This window comes from Planococcus citri, chromosome 3 (genome assembly GCF_950023065.1).
Source record: "Planococcus citri chromosome 3, ihPlaCitr1.1, whole genome shotgun sequence".
NCBI classification, from domain to species: Eukaryota; Metazoa; Arthropoda; class Insecta; order Hemiptera; family Pseudococcidae; genus Planococcus; species Planococcus citri.
In genome coordinates, this window is record NC_088679.1 from 70,711,308 (window position 1) to 70,729,888 (window position 18,581).

Sequence of the window (18,581 nt, forward strand, 5' to 3'; positions counted from 1 at the left end):
CGGTATCTTGAAAAATAATAAAACATCCAGCTCAGTAAAAAAAAAAAACAAATTCATTTATTGTTTAATGGCAAAAAATCAACAAACAAAATTGCAATAAAAGGCGATAAATCATAAACAGAAACAATCTCCATAGAATTTTATGTCCCAATCACCTAGCTGTAATTCGATGGTTCTGTAGGTGCTCATCGTCATTCGTCATATGTACCTACTAAACTTAGCCCTATGTATGTTGAAATGAAGATATCTTCGACGTAAGTATTCATACCTAATTCAATTCGTACTTAGTTACTTATATTTTGAAACCTACGTTCCAATACAACATTGTAACGATCGCACTTATTGTTAGCAATATAGGTATCACTTCAAGTTGTCGACTTGAAAATCATCATACCTTGATAGCTGCCAAAGAATTCATCTTCACACGTATATTGTACCTACTATTCAAAGACTTGATATGGTCAATCTGCATATTTTGATGGAAAGAGTGGTTGATAAGGAGAATTTAATAAGCTGTTGTCTTTTTTTAATCGAGTATGTATCACTTACCTACAGTCGTTTTAGTTTTACAGTGCTTTTTTTCGTATAATTCCTTCACGGGCAACTTTCCAATTCATCATGAAGTATATTTTTCTGATCACAAATTGTGTTTTGTTTACCTCTGTTTATTGCTCTCCTCGCGTGAACACCGAAGATGGTGGTTTGATCGGAACTACGTACACTTTACCTAATAATCGGACAGTATATGCTTTTTTAAGCGTACCTTTCGCCGCTCCTCCAACCGGACATCTCAGATTCGAGGTAAACGAACTGAACTTATCAGTGAGTGAATCAAACGTAGGGTGTTTTACTCGTGTTTTTTTTTCAGGATCCTAAACCACCGAAACGATGGTTCGGTTATAAGAACGCTACAAAACCTAGCCCATATTGCGTGCAGTTTTTCCATACACCAGTTTTGAGTGAAATGATAGGTCAAGAAGATTGCCTGTATTTGAATATTTATACTCCTAGAGTACGTATACGTGTTTTATAGGTACATAATCAGATTCAGATCATTAGTGCTGTTTTATAATTCGTAGGCCTAGCTCATTTCTTGTTGTTTTTTTTAAACTGATTTTTCATTTATTCAAGCTGCCAAACGATAACAACGAAGATGATGAAAAATTAATGAACGTATTGTTTTACATTTACGGAGGAGCGTTCTCGGCCGGAAGCTGTAGCAGGATAATTCCAGATTATATTTTACAAGAAAAAGATATTCTGTTTGTTGGCTTGAATTATCGCGCCGGTCCTTTAGGTACTTACATCTATTTGAAAATCTACTTTCACACGCAGATTTATTCAAGAATCAGTTTTTACATTGGTATTTTTTTTTTTCGAAGGATTTTTCAGCACTGGAGATGAAGTTACTCCTGGAAATATCGGATTGAAAGATAAGATTGCAGCTTTACGATGGGTTCAAAAGAATATCCATCATTTTGGCGGCGATCCAGATAAAGTTACTGTGTATGGTTCATCTGCAGGAGCAGCTAGCGTACAGTACTTATTATTGTCTGATTTGAGCAAAGGTATAGTGAAAATTTTAAATGTTCAACTTTCCTGTGCAATCACATCGAATGACACGATTATGTACCTACCTATACCCATCTGTGATACTTAGGATTATTCCACAATGCTATCTCATCCGGTGGCGCAACCTTGGCAGCTTGGGCATATCCTAGGAAGAAAACTATCGACAACTCAGTCGCTCTAGCATCGTCTCTTGATTGTCCTACTTTCAGTTCTCATCTAATGATGCTGTGCTTGAAAAGGAAACCAATTAGAAAACTATACGAAGCGTCGTTTCAATTTTTTGTATGTTTTGAAGACTAACTGCACATTTACTTACCTACCTATACGTATTATGTACAAGTAGGTACCTACATTTATGAAAACTAATCGAATTGGGCATTGTTTAATAAAGACGGAAAAGGTCCCATCGCAGATACCATTCGGTCCAGTAATCGAGCCCGAAAGTCAAGATGCATTTGTATCCGAACACCCGTACGACTTGCTGAAAAAAGGACACGTGATAGATGTTCCTTGGATGGTCGGTCTAGTGGAAAAGGAAGCTTCTGTGCCAGTCATGAGTTGTTATGTTTCCTCATGTTTCGTAACTCATTTATATTGAAAATTTGTAATCAGTAAGTGCATTATTTTTTCAGAATTTCTTACAAACGATACCAAAATGAAAGACTTGAATGACAAATGGAACCACGTAGCTCCAGACGTATTTGCTTACGATGATATAGAATGTTCACAACGACGAGATAATATAAGTACTTCGGTGAGGAAGTATTATTTTGAAAATAAAGTCATATCTAATCGGACTACCAAAGAAATGTTTCAGGTAATTAACTATTTTTATTTTTAAAATTTAATGAAATAGGTGTCATCTGATATTCGATATAGAATTAAATAAACAATTACCTAATCTTAGGCTTTCGGCGATCGATTATTTTACAATGGAATTATCAAGTCCATGAAATTGCACCGTTCTGCTATTACAGAAAATACTATCTTTTGTTATAAATTTTACTACAGAGGGACAGGCACTCATTGCGATCATCATCCAAATCCTGTTAAGAAAAATTATGGTAAGTTGATTCATCAATTTCTATAGTTGCGAGTAAGTTTGAAGAGTAATAACTATACCTACCTGAGTACCTACCCATCGAATTACTCGTAGACTAGTTCTATACATTTTATTTTTATTTATTTGAGAGTTTATTTTAGGAGCCTGTCACGGCGATGATCAATTCTATCTGATCAGCTTTACCAATCGTACTCACTACAATGACAATGTTAAATCTAAAATCGATTTAGATATGGTGAATTTATCGACATCGAGTGTTATCGCATTCATGAAAACTGGGTAATTCTGACAGTATTTTAATCAAGTACCTACTTACTTACGTATAGCATTCCCTTCCCTTCTCACGTGACATTATTTTATATCACTTCACTATTTGAGGAAATGCTTCGTCATTGTTCGATTTGAAAATTAGAGCAGAATTTGTGTTTTACTCTAGTACAATTTTTTTTTGTTCCAAAATCATTTTTTGTCCAATTTTGAAATCAATTGCACAATACATATTATGGGTTAGTCCTGTCACAACCTAGCATCGATTCGACGTGTTTTTTAACGTAATTAACTAGGAACCTATGCATTTGTTTCCCGGTTCAGATATTAGTACAATTTTTTGGTCCTATTTTCAGAAACCCAAATACTCCAGACGTAGAATGGCAACCGCTGTCTAAGAATGGTACAATGAATTGTTTGAATATTTACTCGTATTCTCATCAAAGAATGGCGGATGTTGAGAATGCCAGTGCTAGCAAATTTTGGGACGACATTTTGCAGTCAGAATATTAGTAAAATGTTGAATTTAATCTAATTTTTTAATACTTGTCATGAACAATTAGACAGATGTCAAGTTATGTATGGTACCTAATTATTAAATCTATAAATTCCGTAAGTATTCTTGTTCGTTTTCTTCATGGCAGAGATGAGATGATTCAGAATCGAGGGAGCGTAATTCTGATTCCGATTCAAAATCGCGATTGTTTTTTTTTTTTTTTTTCAATGACTCGCACAATGAAACTCTTTCGATTCTTTTGAAATTTCAAAATTTCAGTTTTCGTTTGCTATGTTGTTGAAAATTGTTGAATTTTAATGTTTGCATTTTTCCAAGACCTTTGTAGTGTACTCAATTTCAACTTTCAAATTGCATTTTTGGATGCAGGGTGTCAGATATGCCTCAAAAATGCGAAAATTTATCACTCCAAAGGTGCGAATTACGAACGGTCACTTCGCCCCTGGAAAAAAACTCAAAATACCTAGGTAAGTATACATTAATGTCTATATAGATGGGTGTTTTAAAATGCCTCAAGGTAATGTTTGCGTGTTCGGTGTTATAGACTCTCAAGTCTTTCAACTACACGAGACTCCGCATGAAGTGGTTGATAAGAAAATTTTTATTATCTAACTTATTAATACATATCTTACTGTTGTTTCTGAGTTTAGTTAAGTTGAGTACCTACGTATAGGTAGGTAACATTTGACAATTATTGAATGTAGGTACTTTGAGATTGGCATAACGCAAAATCGTTGGGTTTTTCATCATCAACTTTCCAAGTTGCGTTTATTTTCAACTATGAAGTATTATTTAATGACAATTTGTTTTTTGTTTATTTCTGTTCATTGTTCTCCTCGCGTGAAAACCGAAAATGGCGGTCTGATTGGAACTACCTATACTTTATCTAACGGACGAATGGTATATATATGCTTTTTTAGGCGTGCCTTTCGCTACTCCTCCAACCGGACGTCTTAGATTCGAGGTAAATGACGAGATAAATATCTGACTGAGGGGGCGAAATCATCAATGTATTCATCTCGATCTCTTTTTGAAGGAACCTAAACCATTGAAACGCTGGTTCGGTTATAGAAATGCAACGAAACCGAGTCCATATTGCGTGCAATTAAGCCGTACACCAATATCGACGGAATTGATCGGTCAAGAAGACTGTCTTTATATGAATATTTACACTCCTCGAGTATGTGTCTGTGTTATTTACCAAGCTGTACTTCTGTAGACTAGTAATCGTTGTTCATAATCATTTAACCTCTCCTTCATTTATTTCAGCTCTCAAATGATAACGAAGATAAAGAGTTGATGAACGTGTTGTTTTACATTTACGGAGGAGGGTTCTCGGGTGGAAGTTGCAGCCGGATAGTTCCTGATTACATTTTACAAGATGAGAACATTGTATTTGTTTCTTCAAACTATCGCGCGGGCTTTTTAGGTAGGTCAAGGTATCAATTACAATGGTTGACTTATCTGTCGTAGGTAGATAATGTATAGGTGAGTAACTGAATAGGTATAAGTAATTATTTTTAGTAACGTTCTACATTTTATTCTTCAATTTTCTCAAGGATTTTTCACCAGTGGTGATGAAGTAATTCCAGGAAATAACGGATTAAAAGATACAGTTGAAGCTTTACGATGGGTTCAGAAGAATATTCATCATTTTGGCGGTGATCCGTCCAAAGTTACTATTTATGGTACATCATCGGGTGCTGCTAGCGTACAATACTTGTTACTGTCTTCTTCAAGCAAAGGTATAATATGCCTATGGTCATTCAATGTCAATTCAACTACCTAAGGTTTTTGAGCTTATGTCTTTCCATTTTGTAACAACTCAGAAAAACACGATCAGTTTATCCGCAACCAACTTGAAAGTAATCTACCTAATTTAGAGGTTTTTCAACTTCACTACTATGAAACATGGCTCATAAACTGATTTCACAGCTCGAAAGAGCATCCAAATCTGATTCAAAAACAATATAAGTCAGAAGTCTCTAAAATAGAGTAGCATTTTCGGGAAGTTGCAAAAACAAATAAAAAATGAACAAAATTGTCTTTTTTTAGTCGAATTGACATATAGAATGACCTACAGAAGTTCTTATATAATCTAAACAACTCTTTTATAGTGTTGTCAAGTTTATTGATATCTGATGACAAAATACAATGTTTCAGGATTATTCCATAATGCTGTCTCATCTTCTTGCGCTACATTGACACCGTGGGCACGCCCAAGAATGAAAACAATAGAAAACTCTGCCATCCTAGCATCATCTTTACACTGTCCAACTTTCGATTCTCATTTGATGATGTTGTGTTTGAAAAGGAAGCCAATTGAAAAATTATACGAAGCTTCGATACAATTTTACGTATGCTTTGAAAGTTTTGCTTTCACTATTTGTCTGTGCGAGTACCTATAGAAACTGTAAGTACATAAATGGAAACTATTGTTTAATGAAGGAGGATCTAACGCCTTTTGGTCCAGTTATCGAACCTAAAAGCAATAGCGCATTCATGCATGAACACCCATACGACATGCTGAAAAAAGGACTCGTAGCAGATATTCCTTGGATGATTGGTTTCGTTGAGAAGGAAGGTTCTCAGGCGACAATGAGTTGTGATACAGATTTTTTATTTTATGAAGTGCTATCAGAAATTTTGTTCTCATTGAATCATGATAACTTACGTTGTTTTTCAGAATTTCTCTCCAACGATACTGAAATTAAAGAACTCAATGATAAATGGAACGACATGGCTCCAGGGTTACTTTATTACGATGATATAAATTCTGCGCGTCGGCGAGATAATATCAGTATTGCGGTGAGAAAGCATTATTTTGGAGATAAAATCATAACTAATCGAACAGCCAAAGAAATTTTTCAGGTAGGTACCTACCTATTATTGATTTTTTTTCTTTTTTTGCTGATAAATTAAGGTAGGTATTGCCGGATAGGTATTGAATAACAATAACAATACATACGATAATTGATAAGCAATTGAATAAACCATTACCTATAGATGTTTGGCGACAGAGTATTTCACAATGGAATGATCAAATCTACAAAATTAATCCGTTCTGCCGTTTCTAAAAACATTTTCTGTTATAAACTTTACTACAGAGGTACAGGTTCTCACTGTGATCACCACTCAAATCCAATAAAAAGGAATTATGGTGAGTTCATTCAGTTTTAAGCAGAGCATGATAGGCGGTTTGGGGCTGTCTATTATACCTACTGAATATACATTTTCAGCAGTAAACTATTTTAATCAATTTATGAATTTATTCCGATTTATTGATTGCAGGGGTCTGTCATGGTGATGACCACCCGATGTGCAAAAACGTTGACACAATGTGTCTGCTGTGTCCGCGGATTTGTGACTGCTTGTGTCTGTTTAAACCGGTTTTTTTCAGACACATTATGTCCGTTTTTTATGTTTCCCCTTCGGCAAACGTGTAGGCAAAATATTCCACCACAGTATGTATGTAGTTCTCATTTATGTAGCCTAACAAAAGAAAATATTCTTTTGTTTGGGACTACAATAACAATAAGATGAATTCCATCCCAAAACCTATAGCCTGTAGATACAGTAAACTGTTTAGGGTAGTTGCACAGAAATGTATAGTGACAGAACCGGTTTTCTCCGTGCATCTACTCTCTCTTGGATGTTTATGTTGGTCACTGCCTCCTCTACCCCGCGTGTAAGGGATGTTTCTCATCTTCATTTATAAGAGTACACCACTGATGAAGGTTTAGAAATTAGTATCGAAGTGTGCATACATGCCAATCGAGCCTCATTCAAGGAGATAATTTTTTTTATCAATTTTGAGTAATTTATTCCCCCAAAAATATATATGTTGTGTACCAAGTCCGAAATTGTACAATTCGGGGTTGGTACAGCTAATTTTGTACCATCTCCGAAGTGTCCGGACCAAGTGCGAATATTACTTTTTCATCGGACTTGGTTTGTACCATGCCCGGAGGGTCCGGACAAAGTGTTCGACTTGGTACAATTTGTGTTGTGCAAAGTCCGAAATATAGTTTTATAACGAATGAATTCGAATTTTACATCCCTTTATTCCATAAATATTGAACCAAATAAAAGGAAATTTAAAGATGACTCTAAAATACACCACCAGCAAAGTTTTCAGGTGCTGAAATTCATTTGTTGATTTTTGGGAAATTTTTAAAGACTGTCTATTTTCAACTTCTTGAGTAGTGAAATTCTCGTACCTTACTCATTTGAAAACTATGCACTAAATACTTAGATTCCAAATTCATTTTTTCATGGATTTTTCAAAGTCAAAATTTTACCAAATTGTAGTGAAAGGCTGAAATTTGGATTTTACCATATATTTTCTGAGTTTATAGCTGATTTCTCCAATAATTTTTTAAAAAATTTAAAAAAAATTGGATTTGAACTGATACAAAATGGTTTTGAAAAAATCGATCGAAAAGGTCATAAAGATCAATGGCTAATCCGGCTTTATGCTGAATTTTAATTTTACTCTAAATACTTATGTACAATTTACAAGTATAAAAAAATTGCAAAAATCGAGATGAAAACGCTTCAAAATTTTTGCTGGTAGTGTATTTTAGAGTCATCTTTAAATTTCCTTTTATTTGGTTTAATATTTATGGAATAAAGGGATGTAAAATTCGAATTCATTCGTTATAAAACTATATTTCGGACTTTGCACAACACAAATTGTACCAAGTCGAACACTTTGTCCGGACCCTCCGGGCATGGTACAAACCAAGTCCGATGAAAAAGTAATGTTCACGCTTGGTCCGGACACTTCGGAGATGGTACAAAATTGGCTGTACCAACCCCGAATTGTACAATTTCGGACTTGGTACACAACATATATATGTGTAGCAAATAATTTTTCAAATTTATTGAGGTGTGTTTGAGCAGCGTGTGATGCGTTTATGAGAATGAAATACATATTTTTTTAAAAAATAAAAAAATAAAATTATGGGGTTCCTGACAAAAATTAAAATTATAGTGTGCTGAACACCAGTGGCATGTGGGGGGCAGGTTATTAGACACAAAAAAATCGAAATATTGTGTTATTTCTCGAAAATTCTTCAAAATGACTGAATATGTTATTGGGAAAAGGCAAATCACCAGAGCACAATAATTTAGTACCTAGCTGTGTTCAGAAAAAATGAAAAATTTGCACTTTTCAAATGGTTTGAATAGGTACAAAGAATGTTTCTGGAATTTTCCTTTCAATTTTTTAATTTTAGAATTTTGAAAATTTTCGAGAGGAATATCTTGAATAGCCTATGTGAAGCGAGTGAAAAGTTTTGAAAAATTTGTGATTACGAAAACAATGAGCAACTTATACATTTGACATTGCTATACTCATACTCGTACCATGTAGCATAGTACTCGTATAGGCAACTATTCCATCAGCAAGCGGTCACATTGTGTCTGTTTTTCACAACATAATGGGTATTGTTCTGAAAACAGACACAGAATGTCCGTTTTACTGGACTTGTATACCGTTGTGTCTGTTTTTTACGGACACACTTGCACATCGGGCAATTCTATCTCATTAGTTTTGCCAACACCATCCATTACGATGAAAACGCAAAATCTAAAATTGATTCAGATATGGTGAATTTATATACGAAAAGTATTATCGCGTTCATGAAAACTGGGTAATTTTGATTGATTAAGTACTCACTACTTACCTACTTGGTAATAATTTCAAATGTGTAATGCAATCATAATGAAATTCAATCTTATCACCTGCTAGCTGTTGTTCAATTCACACTTGAAAGCTCTTTGTTTTACGGATAGGTAGATAGGTACTAACGTACTTGTACATTTCTTGTTTCGGTTCTCAGAAACCCGAGTACTGCAGACATGGAATGGCAACCTATATCAAAGACTGGCGCGATAGATTGTTTAAATATTTATTCGTATTCTCATCAAAAAATGGAAGATATTGAAAATACAAGTAGTAGCGAATTTTGGAACGATGTATTACAGTCAGAATATTAGAAATGAAGATGGAAAAATTTTCGCGCGTATCAAGTGAGTAGAATTGAAAAGGAGTCGATTTAAATGACTAAACCTATTTATGTATAATTTTGACGAAATATCACAACCATCGTAAAAAAAATTATGAATTAGTCAAGTATGTACGTGACTAGCACCTCAATAAAATCCAAGCCAGATTAATCATTTTTCATTTTCGTTTCAAAAAGTTACAATTTGTTTGAGTTGAGTGTTTGCGTAAGATTTACATCATTTTATAAATTCTTTCAATTCGCTGGCCTTTGGTTCATTTTCAGCTCGTTGTCGTTTCAAGTCAACTTTAATACATAACGTGGCTACAACCGCTATGATGTTCAATACGATCATTACGATATTAGAGATCAGGTCACCATAAATCTTGATCATGTAACCATATGCAACGGTTGTTATTAACGAAAACAATGCGCCGGAAAGGAAAGTAATCGTCGTTGAAATTTCTTCATGTATAGGATACGTGAGTTCTATTCCTAATTGCATTCCGCTGGAATAATATCCTGTTACAAAAAATCTGTAAACGGTTTCCTCAAATTAGAGTACTGAGATCGAAGGGTATTGGTATAGGTATTTAATTTATAATCTTTGCTCGAGTAATTATACAATAAGTCATTCATGCTCACCCAATGAGTAGTGCGGCAGCGTATACGAATAAAACATTGCCAGATTTCAGAGACCATGTGAATGCAATCATCGAAATAGTCGTACAAATAGTTAATACTATAGAGTATTCTCTGTAATTGAAGTACACTTTATTATTAGTCTATTTCAAAATGAGTTGATACTGATAAGTGATAGGAATAAACACTAAACAGTAGCTACAGCTAGGTATATCGTTACGGTACCGGGTACCTACTTACTTGAATAGTTTCGTTTTATCTAACATTTTTCCAACGAGTAGTGAACCGAAAATTCCAACGAACATCATCACGAAACCAATGTTTCCAACATCCTTGGAAGTTGCATCCTGTTGAAGAAATCCAAATTTATCACTTCTGCAAATTAAATTTAATAAATTTTTCTCAGTTCTCATCATTAAGATTAGAAATGTTTATAAAACTGACGTAGATAGGTAAAGTAGTCCGGCAAACCGACATTTGCATATGACAATAGTGTATCTGTATCCCTCCTCCGCCGATTCTCTGGGAAACATTTTGAAGCCAACTTGACATAAAAAGCTTAAATTTGGGATATAGCGTATATTCGAGCAGCTAAATCGATTGGAAACCGTTTCGACCAGTTTTGGAGCTTTCAGCAGATTTTTAAAACTTGAAATTTTTCTCATCAGCGGGGTGGGGGGGGGTGTTAGATACCCCTACAGGGTGCCCATAAATATCGAGCACCCGTAACCTGCCATGGGTGACATGGGGAATTTATACGGGAGTAGTATACCATTTTGTAGCTCTCATCGAGGCGAACACAGCGCGCTACCTAATTTAAAGCGGAATTAAGCTAAAAATCCCCTTATTTTGCCCCTATTTTCGGTTTTTTCCATCTTAAAAGGAGTGGGGATGACCTAGGAAGCTGAAATTTGGATATGTTGATCACAATGGGAATACTGTCTTATGGTATGATTTTGGACCCTTTTCATCCATTTGGGGTCATGTTATGCCCCTCCAAAAAAATGACCTTTCTGTAATTTTCAACTTTGACCCTCCCCACTCCACAGGTCAACTCTAGCTCTCAAAAGAATCCCATTCCCCAAGTTTGATTTCATTTTATCAATTAGAACAGGTTACAAGTCCCAAATCATAAAGTGTAAAATTATTGAAATAACGTCACTTTGAGGGGTCGTAGCGCCACCCCCTTGAGGCTAGGGAGTTGGTCGATAGCTCATTTGATAGGCATTGGGGAGAAGATGAAATGATCACTGGGCTCATTTTACTCAAAATTCAATATTTCAGGAGTTCTTGATGAAAAACTGATTTTGGGGGGGCTTTGATCCACTGTGGGGGAGTTAGCTCGTGGGGTAGGGGCGGGGACTTTTAGTATGTTATGCAGCACACCACCCTAGACAATATTCACCAAAAAAACCTTTGTTTGTAATTATGTTTGGGTCAAATTGCATATTGATTGTGCTACTCTATCTATTCGTGGGAAGAAACTACGGGCGTCTAAAGTTTAGAAAATGAGCAAAACCAAAAAATGAAAATTTGCCAAAATGAAAAATTTGACTTAGGGAACTTGTAGAACATTTTTTTTAGATGAAAATTGCAATTTTTAGGATTAGCCTACCTTCATTTTTGAAGGATCCATGCAATTTTAAAGTTTTGAAACAGATCAATTTCTGAAAAATTTCAAATTGACTCAAATTGATCTGTTTCAAAACTTCAAAATTGCACGGATCCTTCAAAAATGAAGATAGGCTAATCCTAAAAATTGCAATTTTCATCTAAAAAAATGTTCTACAAGTTCCCTAAGTCAAATTTTTCATTTTGGCAAATTTTCATTTTTTGGTTTTGCTCATTTTCTAGACTTGAGACGCCCGTAGTTTCTTCCCATGAATAGATAGAGGGGCTTGTAGGTAGTGCCCCTTGTTCCCCGTGATTAGAGCTACAAGATGATACTACTCCCGTATAAATCAGCCATGTCACCCATGGCAGGTTAAACAAGTTTTGTACTAAAATACTTTGGTTGGTCACTGTGAATGATATGATAATAATGATAGCACATGATTGGTTGTTGGACTGGAGAGATAACATTCCACCAATCATATGCATCTATTTCACGTTGCCAATCATAATTATTTTTAATGAAAAACTTTCTTTGGGGTGCTCGATATTTCTGGGCACCCTGTACTGTCATATGCCAGATTATAAGAGACGAAAAATTCCGCTTACTGGAAAATTTGTGACGATTATTTCATTCAAACAAATGGCAACGCTCGTCGAAGTTGCACAATTCAATCCGAAAGAAAGTATGAACCATAAAAATGCTGGCTTTCTCATCATTTTACCCAAAGCTGAAAGTATTTTGTCTTTCTTCACTTGTTTCTGTTTGACTTGTGCAATACTTGGAGGTATTTTCGGTTTCGTTTGGAGAACTACGAAGAAAAAAATATATTGGTTTAGTTTATAAAGTTTTCTGCTAAATACATATTTCGGTTGGTCACAGTGAATGATAATAATGATAGCACATGGTTGGTTGTTAGACGGAGATGATAACATTTCACCAATCATATGCATCTATTTCACGTTGCCAACCTATATTTTTAATGAAAAACTTTCTTTGGGGTTCACGATATTTTCTAGGCACCCTGTACTTAGGTACTTATTTCACAATTTAGAAAATGATCTGTTTTAAGTTATCAATAGATTCTTGATTCTTATGCATTTTGAATCTAATTTCACTATTGATACCTACTTACAGAATAAAATTGAAAAAAATATCACAGTTGAAGATATCGATACACTCAAATACATGTTTCTCAATCCGTTACCAATGACTTCTTCGGAACCATCGTCGACCATAATGGCTGGCAGAATGTAACTAAACGCTGACCCAAGCTGGAAAATTTAAAATCAAAACCGGTCATAAAACAAGTAAGATTTTTCTTGGTAAGGTAGAGTTTAATTTTTTAAATAATTTTCAACTTACATGATCACCCAACACAACCAGAACTCCAGCTGTCGAGATTTCATCAGCTCCGAACCAAATAGCAGTGAAACGACCGAATAACCCGTAAGTCAGTTTCAAGAAAGAAGCGGAACAACATTGTCCTATGAAAGCAAGGTAAAACCGATCCGGTGCCACTGAAAATAGTTTCATCCAATTACCTACTGCGATTCCTAAAGCTGACAGAATCACTACGTATCTAACTCCCTGTATTATGAAATTAAGGTAATCAAGGTGTATTTTTCATTTACATACTAACCGTAAGTCTATACGAAGCAGATACCTACCATCAGGTCGATCAAGTATAAAGATGGTATGGCGAGTATTATGAATGAAAGTATGAATACACTTGCTGTCCATTCGACTTGCGTTGTACTCACATTATAGTATTTTGTCACCAGGTTATTAATAGTCGTGAACTGAGTCCATTGCAAGGCACCGTTGAATGCGTAAATTACGAACAATAGTAACATCAGCCAGCGTCGTTTGTATAATTTGTGATCTGCTGTATTCACCATGTTCTCTGGAGCTGGAGGTTCCATGTTTGCGAAAGATGAAGTAGGTAATGATCACGAACTGAAACGTTTACGAACTAAGTACATTTGTAATAATAATATTGAACGTGTAGTACGTACAAGTTCGTGGTAATGTGGTAATTATACAATTTTATCTGTACCTGCTACTATGATATATGTTACGATGATAACGCTGCTTCGATTGTTTACCGAAAATACGAACTGCTAACTGAATAAGAATAACGTTAGCCTACTTAAAAAGAGTATCACTTTTACCGTGAAAATACTTTGTCATTTGCTTTATCAGTATCACAGATATTGGATAATTATTAATTAATGAGTTCGATACTTGATTCGACTCGTTTTACTTGTGAAGTGCCAATGTGCTTGGCAACTTGGGCTGGGTCTGGGCACATAGGTGCTTCTCTTCACCGCACCAACAACGTCGAGGTCATTCGATGTAGGTCTAGGTATATGTTTTGATATGTAGTTCTACAGTTCTGCGGCATCGTTCGTAAATGATATGATATGTATAATTAAGAGTACATATAAAAATTTTGTTTCTTTCCCTAAATAATGAATGGTATTTAAAAAAAGAATCGATTAATAAAATGCTTTGAATTTTTCAGATCCTTGTTGCTGCTTGTGTGATGTGTGCCTCTGCCTATCTACAGCTTATCATCTGTCCTGCTAGGAAACAAAATCACGAATCGAACTGACAAGGGAACCTCTTGAGGTGTCCGCCTTCGATTTGAACGGGACCACGATTTTTGGAAAGAGCATGTTCTAAAACCCCAAAATCCAAATTTTCAGCTGCCCAAGTTCATTTTTTGATTTTTGACGAATTTTTGAAAATCCGAAATAGACTATTTTGGTGATTTATGCTTTTTTTAAAAAAAGTACGTACTTGATCAGTAAAAATGTTCAAAATAAGTCCTAAAACTGATATTAACCACCCAAATCCAAATTTCGCCATTTCCAACCATTCTGGAGCCTCCAGTGCGATTTTTCAATTTCTCCAGAATTTTCAATTTGCTCCAGAAGGCGTGAATAATGAAGTTGGGCAGCTAAAAATCGAGTTGTGTGTTATACTCGACCTCTTTAACGAATTTATCCACATTTGAGCCGATTCTGGAGCGAGCACCTCAAGAGTGGTTTTTTGACCAGTTTTTTTTCAAAAACAAAATATTCAAAAATCAAAAATTTCCCGTTTGCGAGAAAATTTTCGAAATTTGCGCGAATCGTAGTATTTTGTCATGAACTAACCCCACGAGGCCGAGTTCCGCCATTTCCAGCTATTCTGAAGGCTCCAGTGCGATTTTTCAATTTCTCCAGAATTTTCAATTTGCTCCAGAAGACGTGAATATGAAGTTGGGCAGCTAAAAATCGAGTTGTGTGTTGTACTCGACCTGTTTAACGAATTTATCCACATTTGAGCCGATTCTGGAGCGAGCACCTCAAGAGTGGTTTTTTGACCAGCTTTTTTTCAAAATAAAAATGTTCAAAAATCAAAAATTTCCCATTTGCGAGAAAATTTTTGAAATTTGCGCGAATCGCTGTATTTTGAACACAACAAACCCCCTGAGGCCGAGTTCCGCCATTTCTAGCCATTCTGGAGCCTCCAGTGCGATTTTTCAATTTCTCCAGAATTTTCAATTTGCTCCAGAAGGCGTTAATAATGAAGTTGACCAGCTAAAAATCGAGTTGTATGTTATACTCGACCTGTTTAACGAATTTATCCACATTTGAGCCGATTCTGGAGCAAGCACCTCAAGAGTGGTTTTTTGACCAGCTTTTTTTCAAAATAAAAATACTCAAAAATCAAAAATTTCCCATTTTTGAGAAAATTATTGAAATTTGCGCGAATCGCAGAATTTTGTCATGAACTAACCCCACGAAGGTGAATTTCGCCATTTCCAGCTATTCTGGAGCCTCCAGCGCGATTTTTCAATTTCTCCAGAATTATCAATTTGCTCCAGAAGGCGTGAATATGAAGTTGGGCAGCTAAAAATCGAGTTGTGTATTATACTCGAACTTACTGTTCAACGAATTTATTCACATTTGAGCCGATTCTGGAGGGGACACCTCAAGAGTGGGTTTTTTACCAGCTTTTTTCATAATAAATATCCAAAAACCCAAGAAAGGCTGGAAATGGTAAAATTCGCTCTCGTGCGCTTAATTAATGACAAAATACAGCGATTCGCGCAAATTTCGAAAACTTTCCCACAAACGAGGAATTTTTGGTTTTTGAATATTTTTATTTTGAAAAAAAGCTGGTCAAAAAACCACTCCAGAGAAGTCCCCTCCAGAATCGGCTCAAATGTGATTAAATTCAATAAACAGTTCGAGCATAACACACAACTCGATTTTTAGCTGCCCAACTTCATATTCACGCCTTCTGGAGCAAATTGAAAATTCTGGAGAAATTGAAAAATCGCGCTGGAGCCTCCAGAATAGCTCGAAATGGCGAAATTCGCCCTCGTGGGGTTAGTTCATGACAAAATACTGTGATTCGCGCAAATTTCAAAAATTTTCTCGCAAACGGGAAATTTTTGATTTTTGAAAATTTTTATTTTGAAAAATAGCTGGTCAAAAAACCACTCTTGAGGTGCTCGCTCCAGAATCGGCTCAAATGTGGATAAATTCGTTAAACAGGCCGAGTATAACACACAACTCGATTTTTAGCTACCCAACTTCATATTCACGTCTTCTGGAGCAAATTGAAAATTCTGGAGAAATTGAAAAATCGCACTGGAGCCTTCAGAATAGCTGGAAATGGCGGAACTCGGCCTCGTGGGGTTAGTTCATGACAAAATACTACGATTCGCGCAAATTTCGAAAATTTTCTCGCAAACGGGAAATTTTTGATTTTTGAATATTTTGTTTTTGAAAAAAAACTGGTCAAAAAACCACTCTTGAGGAGCTCGCTCCAGAATCGGCTCAAATGTGGATAAATTCGTTAAAGAGGTCGAGTATAACACACAACTCGATTTTTAGCTGCCCAACTTCATTATTCACGCCTTCTGGAGCAAATTGAAAATTCTGGAGAAATTGAAAAATCGCACTGGAGGCTCCAGAATGGTTGGAAATGGCGAAATTTGGATTTGGGTGGTTAATATCAGTTTTAGGACTTATTTTGAACATTTTTACTGATCAAGTACGTACTTTTTTAAAAAAGCATAAATCACCAAAATTGTCAATTTTGGATTTTCAAAAATTCGCCAAAAATCAAAAAATGAACTTGGGCAGCTGAAAATTTGGATTTGGGGGTTTTAGAACATGCTCTTTCCAAAAATCGTGGTCCCGTTCAAATCGGAGGAGGATACCTCAAGAGGTTCCCTTGTGAGAAAAACTAAGATGAGAATTCTATGAAAACCAACTGCGAAGAGAATAGTGTAGAGCATAGACAATCGGATATCTATCTGCGAATACGACTCATGTGTTTAAGTACTATATTTCGATAAAGATGAAAATTATTACCCTGAACTGCGAACCTTTCGAAATGTCCTCTCTTTTTTTGTTGTTTATTCGCCCGTAAAAGATGCAATATCATAAGCGTCAAGCCAAGTTCCAGCTAATTTATACCGGAGGGGACGAATACCTACGTTATTGTGTTTGCCTTTCGGGAAGTAGAGAATTTAACACCCTTTTTCAAGGACTACGCGAAGCATGGGTCACGAAAATGTAAATTTTCCATATTTACCCAATGGTATAGCCGCTGTAACCGGTGTATATAGCACAGGTACTTACTCAACTATACCTACTTACACTATACATCGAAACGAATATAGAGATGCAAATCTAAATTCCAAAACGCAAAGGATATTGGTAGGAAAAACTCGGATTCGTTATAGGTCTACGTGTACGTGTACCTCTTTACACAGACGTCTTTTCTATCGTAAAATATACTCGAAAATGGTCGTATTTTCTAGCTACTTCTTCTCAATACACGATGAGAGGATTTTATTTATTGCGGCTTTTAAAGCCATCCTATCCCTTTGCTCTTCGCTTGCCCACAACTGCGGGAGTTTTTCACCTCTTGTATCATTACGATGTCGATTAAATGAACGTGGGTTTCTTGATTTTGTTTCAGATGTGATTTCTATATATAATATAATTCGTTGTGTGTACCTTATATTCTACACCCAGTAAACACACCAAACGCGAATCGCCGGCGGAAATCGCGGTCGCGAAAATCGCGTTCGATTCGCCGGCGAATAGAAGGCAGAAATCGCAGTGAAAAAAATGAAAAATCTCGTTGCGAAAATCGTAGGCGTATCGCGGGCGAATAGACGGCGGAAATCGCAGTGAAAAAAATGAAAAAACTCGTTGCGAAAATCGTAGGCGTATCGCCGGCGGATTCAGCAGTGATATTTTCAACGCGATTCTCGCGTTCTATCCGCCGGCGAATCGAACGCGACAATCGCGCTGAAAAAATTTGAAAAAAACACTGCTGAATCCGCCGGCGATACGCCTACGAATTTCGCAACGATCTTTTTCATTTTTTTCAGCGCGATTTCCGCGGTCTATTCGTCGGCGAATAGAAGGCGAATTTAGTAGAGTTCTTTTACAATATTTTTCATGCGATTTTCGCATTTGTTTCGCGTTCAATCGAGTGAGCATTCAGATGTTCTTACGCAAGCATGCAATAACGAGCAGAATGTTGTGTTTTTTTTTATCTTTTCGTTCGTGTTTATTTCAAATTAGTTTTCTGGTGTTGAATTTTGATTAATTTTTTTGGAGTGATAACGAACAATTTTTTTTCGTGGTGTGTACATAGAATAAATTTTTCGGCGATGAGTCAGATTGGAATTTTTTTGTGATTATTTCTAATGAATTTTTTTTTAGCAATTTTTGACACTTTTTTGTGATTTTTAAAATAAATTTTTCACTGTATTGATTCAAATTTAATTTTTTTATTCAGCTTGGAATTTTTCATGGTGATTTTGAACTGTTTTTTAGTGATGAATTCTGATAAATTTTTGATGATTTCAAATGGATT

The 18,581-nt window shown here is 35.7% G+C and overlaps 3 protein-coding genes across 9 annotated transcripts; 2 read left to right on the forward strand and 1 right to left on the reverse strand.

Annotated features, from left to right (window-relative positions):
- The first annotated feature begins 526 nt into the window (after positions 1 to 526).
- On the forward strand, positions 527 to 3,521 carry LOC135838778 (carboxylic ester hydrolase-like). The gene is made up of 10 exons (XM_065354533.1): positions 527 to 801; positions 869 to 1,012; positions 1,132 to 1,297; positions 1,383 to 1,568; positions 1,661 to 1,854; positions 1,964 to 2,129; positions 2,205 to 2,389; positions 2,480 to 2,636; positions 2,776 to 2,914; positions 3,259 to 3,521. The coding sequence occupies exons 1-10, from the start codon at positions 619 to 621 to the stop codon at positions 3,413 to 3,415; spliced, it is 1,677 nt and encodes a 558-aa protein (XP_065210605.1). The 5' UTR covers positions 527 to 618; the 3' UTR covers positions 3,416 to 3,521.
- Positions 3,522 to 3,627: 106 nt separating this feature from the next.
- Positions 3,628 to 10,266, forward strand: LOC135838780 (carboxylic ester hydrolase-like). Of its 6 annotated transcripts, none has more exons than XR_010557477.1 (9): positions 3,628 to 4,380; positions 4,453 to 4,596; positions 4,686 to 4,845; positions 4,976 to 5,161; positions 5,580 to 5,773; positions 5,865 to 6,287; positions 6,423 to 6,576; positions 6,708 to 9,073; positions 9,263 to 10,266. XR_010557477.1 is itself a non-coding variant. In XM_065354537.1 (9 exons), the coding sequence occupies exons 2-8, from the start codon at positions 4,576 to 4,578 to the stop codon at positions 6,860 to 6,862; spliced, it is 1,293 nt and encodes a 430-aa protein (XP_065210609.1). In that variant the 5' UTR covers positions 3,628 to 4,380; positions 4,453 to 4,575; the 3' UTR covers positions 6,863 to 6,880; positions 9,263 to 10,266. The 6 variants fall into 6 exon arrangements, 4 of the variants coding, with proteins under 4 accessions (XP_065210609.1, XP_065210610.1, XP_065210608.1 ...); XM_065354537.1 differs by having other exon boundaries at positions 6,708 to 6,880; XM_065354538.1 differs by having other exon boundaries at positions 5,865 to 6,018; positions 6,103 to 6,287; positions 6,708 to 10,266.
- On the reverse strand, positions 9,590 to 13,606 carry LOC135838779 (uncharacterized MFS-type transporter C09D4.1-like). Of its 2 annotated transcripts, none has more exons than XM_065354534.1 (7): positions 13,352 to 13,606; positions 13,047 to 13,271; positions 12,817 to 12,955; positions 12,290 to 12,492; positions 10,310 to 10,416; positions 10,073 to 10,183; positions 9,590 to 9,963 (listed from the first exon to the last, which is right to left on the reverse strand). In XM_065354534.1, exons 1-7 carry the CDS (start codon positions 13,604 to 13,606, stop codon positions 9,666 to 9,668), a joined length of 1,338 nt encoding a protein of 445 aa, XP_065210606.1. In that variant the 3' UTR covers positions 9,590 to 9,665. The 2 variants fall into 2 exon arrangements, with proteins under 2 accessions (XP_065210606.1, XP_065210607.1); XM_065354535.1 differs by having other exon boundaries at positions 13,047 to 13,201; positions 13,352 to 13,490.
- Positions 13,607 to 18,581: the final 4,975 nt, after the last annotated feature.